The sequence below is a fragment of the Galeopterus variegatus genome, unplaced genomic scaffold (assembly GCF_000696425.1).
Source record: "Galeopterus variegatus unplaced genomic scaffold, G_variegatus-3.0.2 Scaffold299, whole genome shotgun sequence".
NCBI lineage: Eukaryota > Metazoa > Chordata > Mammalia > Dermoptera > Cynocephalidae > Galeopterus > Galeopterus variegatus.
In genome coordinates, this window is record NW_007726410.1 from 581451 (window position 1) to 592528 (window position 11078).

The window sequence follows — 11078 nt, forward strand, 5'->3', positions numbered from 1 at the left end:
CTAAACTGAAGAATGCCAAATAATTCTATATCCATCCGCAGTAATGTTCAGTTATAAAGTAAAAGTCAATGGAACTGATAAATGGACTTTCACAATTTGGAGAAACAATTTAGCCATCCACATGTCTGTGACAGAGAAAAATGTGGAAGGAATGTGTATCTGGAGGGAACAGTAGGCAAGAATACAGGAGTTATAGGTTTTGGGTTCCAATTAGGCTACTAAAAGTAGGTTACTTAGGAAGAACTTTAACATCTCTTGGCTGTCTCTCCTCCATTGTTAGAATGATTTAAAATGTTTCTTTAAACTCTACAGTTCTGTGATTCCATGAAGAGCATGGTTCTTGCCCTAATCAATACAGCATAATGGTAAAAAGAAAATTGGGCCTTGTTAAAATCTCAACTCTGCCATTTATTAGCTGTGTGTCCTTTGGCAAGTTAATTGACCTCATTGTGCCACAACTTCCTCATCTATAAAATGAGAAGAATAATAGCACTTTTCTCAGAAGGTTCTAATGACGATTAAATGTGATAATACATGAAAAATGCTTTGAATGGTTCCTGGCACAAAACGGTATGCAACACATGTTAGCTATTATCATTATTACTGTTGTCATTATTCTTTATCTCACTTTCGAGATTAGGGACAGTAACAGAATATCTTAGACTTTCATAACCCCTTGTGTATCTGGCATCTGTCTAAATTTTTACATTTATTTATACTTTTAATCTTTATTATTGTTTGGAATAATATCTTTCAGGAGTTTACTGCCTATTATGAAGCAGTATTCTCTAAGACAATTAGTCATAAATATATACCTCTCAGGCTTTTCAAGAAGAACCCCTTCTTCATATATTCTATAATGTAGTAATAAAGTCTATTATTACTACATTGTATACTACTTTAGCTATATTGATGCCCAGATGGAAGAATCCAGCCCTTTTTATATTAAAATTAGACAATTTTTCCATTCCTTTCATGATATTACTTGCCCATTTTGAGACTTTTATTATGCTTTATTTTCATGAGTGAACTTAAAAATGTTTTTTGTTAATTTCCTTTAATATTGTTATAATCATGTTTTAACAATTATCAAAACAAGTCACATTAATCTGAAGATTCTGTTCTCACTCTCTTTCTTAGGTCTGGAATCCTAAGCCTTATTGCCAAGTCTATAGTGATTCAGATCAACCCAAACTAGCATTTTGATGGGGAAGGTTCATGTTGTCTTTCTTGATTCCAGACTCTTGGTTGCCACAGTAAAAGCATGGGCTGATTTATGAAACAGATTGTGCTGATTTTTACATTCTTTTCTTGAACTGTAAATAGATAGCTTAGAAACCCATTTTTTAAGTAAATGCTAACAATATTTACCCATTTGTCTGCTGAATATCCAACAATTTCTCTCTCTCAATGTATTTCTTCAGTTCCAAAGAATTAAGTGCCATCTGAACATAAAAATTTCACAATGCACTCCTCTCCTAATTTTCATAAAATTATATTGGTCTGGTACTTTTTATACTATACCAACTAATGCTCACTGATTCTTTTTCATTTATGGAAACTTACTCCTTAGGATAGATTTTACATTTAATTATGTATATATAGGATATGATCTACATTTAATTTGGATGAGAGTTGGTCAGAATGGTTGTAGCAGCTGAGAAAGCCAATCTATGATAATGTCTAAAAAAAGGCACTTTCCCTCATGTACTCTGCTGTGATTAAGTTTACGACAAACTCAATCTGATTTTATCACTTTCATACTAGTCAGTTTGATACATTCAAGAATTTACAAGTACAATGTTATATGCTACTCACAGGGTTTGACTTCATCTCCATGAGATTGTCTAAAATACGAGTAACAGGCAGATTCTGTGTACGAGATAAGTGAATATCTTGTTAAATATTAGAATAACAAACCAGAGTGCTCCTCTCTGTTGTTAAAAAAACAACCTAATCATTCTACATTTAAGTATGCTTACCTTTCAATTAAACACATTCTCAGATTAGGTATTCTGTGAATGGTAAAGATGATTTCATAGATGTAAACTCCCTTGGCACTACTTATGTTTCCACAGAAAAATATAATTTTAAATAAAAAGTTCCTTTTAATTTGTAGGTATATTCAGGTTTTTATACAAATACATGTTTGGGCTTTTTATTTTGGCGAATGTTTGCTTTTTAATACTAGTAATGCAAGCTTTTGTTTTGATCAAATACGAATCCCATTTTTTTCATTTCCTTTCTGTGGTTTAGAAGAGTTTTCTTTAAAAATACTGTAACTTTTAAAGTTTGTAAAAGTGTATGACATTAAATGATCTAACAGACTCCTCTGAAAAATAGGGACATGGATACATACATACAACTTTACTGACCATTTTTATTTTGCCTGGGATAAATTCCAAATTTTCAATGTCCTACAGCATTGTTTCTTACAGAACAAATTCCACTTTGAACATGAAATGTACAATATTGGTGTTGGCAGAAGAATGCCTCTTGGTATGCTTACAGGTCTTGGAATGAGAAATACTATGTTACATTTCAATCTGAAGAGTTATATCATTATTTTGAACATAACACATGAAGTACAGAAAATTTACTAAGAGACTATTATGTCTACTCAAAGTGTATTCCTACTGGGACGGTATTCTGAACATTTTGAAATATTTCCTTTGTGATTTATCTGTACAGGATGTTCTGGAAAGATTAGTTTTGTATCTATTGCATTTTTATCTTAGAGACTTTATACAACAAAAGCAACATTAAATCTGATTACTTAAAAACTGCAGATAACACACTTTATAAGGATTCTCAGTTTTCTTGGGCCAGAAAACATTTTACTGTTACTAAAATGGATTAGAATTAAGGAAAATGCTGCTTTCTCCAGAAGAAAATATGCAGTTTTTCTCCTTTATCTAAGTTGGTAAGTACAAACATTTTAAGATGGTCTCAGGCAAGTAAAATTAAAATTAAAGCTATTTTATTATTCTCTGATATTTGTGTTGGCCAGAAACTTTTAAATATAAACACAAGAACCAAACGTTCAAGCTGACTGAATGTACTTCTTGAATATCATTTAGAATTATTAAAAAAAAATGTGGCTCAAAATTTTACCTTTTAAGCTTTGAATTGAGTTTGTTCATTTAAAAGTAAGTTTAAACAATAAATCTCTCTTTAGAATAACAGAGTGTAGATTTAAACCTATAAAAGTACTTTATCCAAAAGAGAAAACTATAGCTATGTATTTGTTCCAAGTAATACCAACAAAAGATAAAAGGGTTTGGATCCTCATATAGGCCAGTTGCCAAAAAAAAAAAAAAAAAGAGAGAGAGAGATAAAGAAGTACTTTGCAACACAATAGGAAGAAATAATTAAAAAAAATTCTGAGCAAGGAAACAAATTATTTTGAAAGATTTTACTAAAATTAACAATTTCATATCCATCTTTCTATTTACATTGACTTCCCTGTTTATCTCCTTGAACTGCACTATTAAATCTATACAGTGGAGAAAAATTCAGAAAAGATTTCTCAGAACGATAAACCATAAGAGTCATATTACTTCCTTTTATTATACTTATAAGAATAATTGGAAATTTGAATATTTATACCAATATTTCATGATAAAACTTCATTTAGTATAAAAATGAGATTTTCCTAAAGGATACAACTAAATTTTCTTTGTATTTTATAATTTTGCTATACCTGAAGATAAGTCTGCCAATGCATAGGTGATTAAATAACATAAGAAAATTTCTTTATAGCAAAATTGTTTAAAAACTCAAGAGCCCAGACATGATTTTTTCTTATGTTTTTGTCTGGTCTTTACAACCAGACGATACTGAAAGAATTGTCTACCACTGCTGCACCATACAATATTTACACACTGACATAGATTAAGGAAAATTTCAGGTGTGGAGAAAGATAAATGAAATACATAACATCTTTTAAAGGCATAAGAAAAAGAGTACTTCAGAAAACAACTTCTGAGATCTCTGTTACCAACTAATGTTCTACTTAGCTTCTGTTCTTTGCCTATATGAAGGTTGAACTAAGTTAATAATTTTCAAAATCAATTCTTTGTTGAAAATAATTTACATACAAGGTTAATCAACTTTTACTGATTGAAAAAACTGAATAATAGCAGCTAGCACACTAATAAATAGAAAACATCAGAACAAAATGATACAATTATCTTTGCTCAACAAATGTGTACCTTCCTTGTCTTTAGAAACATAAAAAATTTATACATCTCAATAAGAGATATACATAAAATTTAATAAAGTGAAAAAGTCATTAACTGTTTTTAAAATTCCCAAGCATACTTTTCTTTATTCTTGGAAATTGACATTTAGAAATAAAACGGAAAATATTATTGTATAAGTTAGTAACTAAATTTTAAGCCATTATGGATGTAGATTTGAGAGACAGTCTGTATACATGAATATCCCAAATTAAGGATTATTATTTCTAAAATCTTCAAATTTCAAATGCATGAACTTGAAGTTTCACCTGGAGGAAGAAAATATAGTGAGAAATCTATTTCCAAAAATCATAACTGGTTTTATGACTTTAGTCAGTTTTATCATTTAGTAATTGGAAAAGTTCAGACAAAAACAATGTTAACTTTTACTCCGATGGTGTCATTGCTTAAAACACAAAACTCAAATAAAACATGCACATAAACTAAAAAACAGACAATCTAAGAAATGTAGTACAGCTCTATAACCAAAACGGATACGTTTTTTCCCTCTGAGCTCTCCTAAAATTAAATTAGCTACTTGTTGACCTATATTGCCAACTACTCTATGGCAAGTATTTCTAACTTCCTTGTTGCCTTGGGCTTGAGATGATACTCTGATGTGGAAGCTGGAGGCGAGGCCGGGACAAGATTGCTGCTGCCCTGATTATCAGAGCCCTGGAGAATGAAAAAGCACTACGTGGACCTCTATGAAGGGCATGCTTATCTTGAAGGCTGTTAGTTGCCAAGTAAAGAATATGATGGGAGACTGAATATGTACAGACACTGGAAACACATTGGGGATGAAGGATATATCAACGATAGAAACGGTGGAAAGTTGTCAGTGAAGATGGAGAAATAAGATGGATCATCTCTTTCCAAAATAAAAAAGGCTGTTAGTTGCCAAGTAAAGAATATGATGGGAGACTGAATATGTACAGACACTGGAAACACATTGGGGATGAAGGATATATCAACGATAGAAAGGGTGGAAAGTTGTCAGTGAAGATGGAGAAATAAGATGGATCATCTCTTTCCAAAATAAAAAATTATAAACCAGAAGAGAATCTACAGAGTGAATCCAACATCCTATCTTACAGATGAGGAAACCATAAAACATATAAAGTGATATTTTTTCCAAAACTATAGCATGTTAATGGCAATAAAATCAAAAAAGCAAGATTACATGGACCTGATAAAACACATTCATCCCTCCATTATCCAGCTTCAAAAATTATCAACTTATGGCAAATCTTTATTTCGTCTATATTCTCACCTACTCACCATTCCCCTAGGTTGTTTTAAAACAAATTCCCAAAATCATTTTAGCCATAAATATTTCAGTATATATTTTCAAGATAACTATCTCTAATAATATATCTCTAAAATAATTAACAATAATTTATTACCCCCAGCTTTATGAAGTATGATTGACAAATAAAAATTGTATTTATTTAGGGTGTACAACATTATGTTTTGATGTATGTATATACTGTGAAATAATTATCATCCAGCTCAATATCCAGTCGGTTGAAATTACCTGTTGCAATTACTTGAAGTTGATACGACAAGCAAACAGAAAGGACATTGCTGGGTGGGAGGGAGGAGAGGGAGGAGGGAGGGAGGTTTTGGTAAGGGGCAACAATAATCAACCACAATGTATATCAACAAAATAAAATTAAAAATAAATAAATAAATAAATAAAAAGAAAAAGAAAAAAAATAATAAATTACCTGTTGCATAAAATTGTTTTACAGTTTTCCTTATTAAATCATAATCTTGATAAGGGACATACATTGCAACTAGATATGTCTTTTAAATCTTTTTAAAAAATCTATGGATTCCCACTGCTTGCAACTTATATATTGTTAATTCATTTTTAAAAGAGGAATTACTTTAGCAAACAAGCCAAAGAAAGTAAAACTTTTAAATAATGCAACTTTGTGTGACATTATTCATCAGCACTTTCTTATACAATTATCCTCACACAAATAGAGTCCAAATCTGTGAATATCATTCAAGTGGTTTTATGTCATAGTTAATACTTATGATGTATAAAACTTATGCTGCCTAGAAAACAAAGTATAAAAAGCTCTTATAAGCAACCTAGAAAACTGGACATTGCTCTTCTTATTCTTCCTAATTTATTTATAGCTTAAAATGTTTATTCAGATAAAAAAAAACCCAAAACAGCAGTTAGAAATTTAAGAGGCATAAACTCATCAGAATTTTCCAAGTGTGAAATACACAGAATTGATTTTTAAGTCTCTTCTCTCATACCTCTTACCTCTTAGTTCCCAAACTGCCCTAGATTTTCCATTATGGTACCTCTAAATTTTGTAATATTAGAGCAATGTAACTTTCAAAATAGGGTTTTTTTGAGTTTAAATATATCTAGACTGTTTACTGGAGGGTAACTTGGTAATATTTATTAAGAACAGTTAGAAACATCCACACCCTTTGATTCCATAATTCAATTTTAGGAATTTATCATGTGGGTGGAAGTAATTAGAGATAAATACTGACTTAGAAAAACTAACATTTAAAGCCTGGGTGTATATATATATCCTTCAATACTCTCTATTTTTTCTTTGTTTAAACAGCAACAAAAAAGTTCACAGTGGACAGTTTTGTAATATGATTTTTATTTTTACTACACAATATAAAGTGAACCATCTCATCCCCAATGCCTTGGGTTGTATGTCCCCCTGAAACTTAATGCCCACTGTAACTGTTGAGGGTGGGAAATCCTATTATGGTAACTGAAAGGTGGGTCCTTGAACAGGTGATTCGATTATATGACCATGCCACAGTGAATGGATTAAAAATGGCCAGCAGCATGGTTGGGAGAGCTTTAAAAGGAGAGTGAATCAGGAGGTTAGTGTCTCTCTCTGTTCCACCATTTTCACAATGTGATACTCTGTCATCCCTGTCACCACCACCAAGACGCTCACCAGATATGTTTCCTGGACTTTCCAGTCTCTGAAAATGTAAGCAATAAATTTTGTTTTCTTTATAAAATGCCCAGTTCTGTGTATTTTGTTATAAGCAACAGAAACGAACTAATACACTCAATCAATACACGTTTCCCCTAATTCTGAACATTTTTATTAAAAAAAAAAAAAAAGCCATGGCTCTTCTGATATGGTGACAAAAATGTCATATAGATAGGGGTAACCACTGGTCATTTCAAATTTTACTTTTTAATAAGTGAGAAATGGCCTGTGTCAAAGAAATATGTTAAGAAAATGCTAAGAAAAGCAAGGGGAGTCCAATCAAGATGGCAGAACAGGCAGTACCCAGTGCCACCCTTTCCCACAATCAAACAATTTAAAACTATTAAAAAGCAATGACTGCCAACCTGAGCCCACTAGAGCTCAGGGGAAGAGGAAGAGAGACCTAAGGAGTTCATGAAGGCAGGAGAAGTCATGATGAGAGAAAGAAAGGGGGCCACTCTGTTTTGATCCCTGTTCACTTCAAGTCTGGCCTTGCTGAGTGCACAGAGCAAGAGCTGGCAAAAGCCACAGCTGTGCCCTTCCTATGAAGTTGCTTGGAGACTGCAGGGCAGAAGAGGGCCTTGGTGGACCTCAACCAGCAAGACCCCTAAAAGGGTTCCTGTGGACCCACATAGGGCAAGGAGCCACAGACAACTGAAAAAAGGAGCCACTCAGAGGCTGCTAAATCACTGCAAGGGACTGGTGCATGGCCCATCCCATGGGAAGTGTTTGAGTGTGGGGATGGGGGAGACTGGCCCATCCAGTGAACATCGGGCACAGCATGGACAGCTGATCTGCCCTTCAATCAGCACAGGATCACTCAGTGGAGATGGTCAGGAATACAGAACTGCAGGGGGTGCAGTTTGCTGAAAAGACTCATGTCCAGACCAGAGTTTCCACACATCCCAGGTGTACTAGACCTCACAAGACCCAGAAGTGCATGCAAGGTCAACAATTAAAACCTGAGCTGCACAAAAAGCCTTCCCCAGAGAATGAGCAGCAAAGCAGCAAGTTAGCTCAACTACATGGCTCAAGTGCTGGTCTCCACAGGAAATTCCCCCATTTTAGAAGTAACCAAAGGACAACAAATTAGTTCCAGTGCAGAGTTTACATGGTGGGAATAGCGAATAATCCAACACAGAACTGAAAGAAAGTACAAAAAACCCACAAATCAGAGGCAAAATTCGGATATTAACCAGTAAAGGTCTAACACCATCAAAGAACACTTATAGGGCCGGCCCGGTGGCGCACTGCTACAGTGTGCCACTTGGGAGTGCAGCAGCGCTCCCGCCGAGGGTTCGGATCCCACATACAGACCGGTTCTTTTATTTCAGAATGTTTTGGTTTACTCCCGCTCACTGGCTGAGCGAGGTGCGGGCGCAACACCGAGGGTTGCGATCCTGTTGCCGGACACGAAAAAAGACAAAAAAAAGGAAAAAAAAAAAAAAAAAAAAAGAACACTTATAAAACCTAGAAGGATTGGAAGAAACCTGGGCTTTCAAGCTGTGGCGGGGGAAGACCGAGGGCCTCAGCCACACCCCCCTGATGTCTGCATCCAGCTCAGTGATGACCACAGCCTGCCACTATAAGTACCCCAGGTCTGTAAGCTGAGGTGGTAGGGGGCCGAGTGCCTTAGCCACACCCCTCCAACATCTGCATCCAGCCCAGTGACTACCCAGCCACCACTGGAAGTGCCCTGGGCTCCCAGAGTTGGGGGAGAGGGGCTGAGGGCCTCAGCCATGGCCCCCTCCCCAAGCCCGCATCCAGCCCAGTCGTGGCTGAGCCACGACTGGAAGCCCCTTAGACTCCCCTGCCAGAATGAGGGGGTGCCACGGGCCTTGACCACAACCCCCTCCCTCCTTCCTTCTCTCGCCCTATCTCCCTCTCCTTTCCCCTCTCCCCACCCCCAACTGCTCTGCAACATGTCAGAAAGTAAAAAAATAATAATAAATAAATTTAAAAAAAAATCAAAAGGATTTCAGGTCATAAAGAAGAATTTGTTTTTATATTTTATAAACGCTAAATAAAGCAAACTTTTGTGTTAGCACAATAAAATATTTAACAGTGGAACAATTTAGACATTCTTTACATATATCATTAGGGGACATATACCATGTGACTCTAAAGCAATAAGTTCAAAAAGAAAACATTCTAAAAATGAAAGTCTAATTCTTAAATGCTGAGTTATATGTTATAAGGAATACTTCACTTAGGGAATTTTACTATTGGGATTTACTTCTAACAGTGACATGTTAAGAAAACATATGATTCTCCTTAAAAATAAATTAAGCTACATGTGGTTATGGAATAGCCAGTCTATTCAGCAAAAGGCAGACATTACCTTAGGAACTGGTGATCACCCTTTGTCTCACATAACAAAATCATCTTGTCCATAGTTGATAAATAAGAGTGGTGCTAGGCTAAACTGTAAAGTACTGTACATTGATCACTAATGTGCCCAAACTTCCTACAGTTGCGCCTTTCCACCTTTCATAGTCCAAGAGGCTGAGGGTAAAATGATTCAGGGCAATACAGTGAACCAGTAAAAAAAGTGGATTAAGTACTAGGGCACTTCAAAAAGTTCATGAAAACATAGAATTGAAAGATAATATGAATCTTTCTATGAACTATTTGAAGTGCCCTTGTACTTAGTAGTAGCTTCCAAGAGAGACGGAGAATGGGAGGCATTGACAATAATTCCGATAAGAAATAATAAGGCTAAGATGTGTTGCCAAGCACATAGGAAATAATACAATCTGGAATGCATCTGAAGGGAAAGTTTGGAAAGTAATCAGCCTTTTAATTAAATAAAGCAAATTAGGATTTTTTACTCTTCTTTCTTAACATTACATGGTTTTTATAATAAAATGTAAATCACTTATTCAAATAAAGAATCTGAAAAATGAAACCTTTAAATAAAGAAACCTACTTTATATAAAGTAATAGAGAAAATCTAAAGATGGGGAAAAAAATCTCTTGTACTCAAAAAACTTGTCAAGAAGAAGAAAAACACAAATAAATAATATCTACATAAAATATCATCAATAAACATTATAGAAAAGAAGTGTGGAGGAAGTTCAGAGAAAGAAAAGATCTCATTTTTTTTCTGAATACTAGTAAGTAAACACTTAATATTTGGATCTGAATAACTGATTAACTGTCTCTTTTCTTAATTTGTCCTTTAAAATCCTTCTTATTACTAACTGAGTAGTTAGTAAAATATTATACCTCAGATCTGCCTTAAAATATTCCAGTGAAAATAAATAAAATCATCACAAATGGAGTACATGAAACAAGAATGGGAGGATGTTGACTACTGAAGGGTTAAGGAGACTTTGATAAACTAATATATATGTGATTCCCATAATAAAAAGCAAAAAAACAAATCCTTTTTGAAAAGAAACCAATTAATGATGAGTCGAAAGCAGAATAATAGAAAAACCACAGAATCATAAAAACCATTTAAAAATGTCCTATATGTAAAACTAAGGACTAAAAGAAATGAAATGTGAAATCAAGCTAACATTTCATTACCCCAAAACATAAATTGTACTTAAAATATTTTACTTATTCTGATTTACACAGGACTTTAGACTATTAAGCTTTTTAGTTTATTAATATTCTTCGATTTATGCTAAAACAAATGATATTCATTATGTAGCAGTTCATTATTCTAAACAGGTTAAGTTCATTCTTTCAATTAATGTATTTTCACAAACCTGATGGTATTTAAAGAAAATTCAAAATGTCAGTAAAGTCCAAATTAAAAAAAAAAAAAAGGGACGGCCCGGTGGCGCACTGGATAGTGTGCCGCTTGGGAAGCGCGGTGGCGCTCCCGCCCGAG

At 34.2% G+C, this 11078-nt stretch overlaps 1 protein-coding gene across 1 annotated transcript in view; it reads right to left on the bottom strand.

Moving 5' to 3' along the window:
* SCFD1 (sec1 family domain containing 1) overlaps positions 1-11078 on the bottom strand; it is a 107729-nt gene that overhangs the window by 22676 nt on the left and 73975 nt on the right. Inside the window, exon 20 of the mRNA XM_008567159.1 lies at positions 1819-1872. Within this exon, the coding sequence (XP_008565381.1) occupies positions 1819-1872 (54 nt within the window). The remainder of the gene's footprint in view (positions 1-1818; positions 1873-11078) is intronic.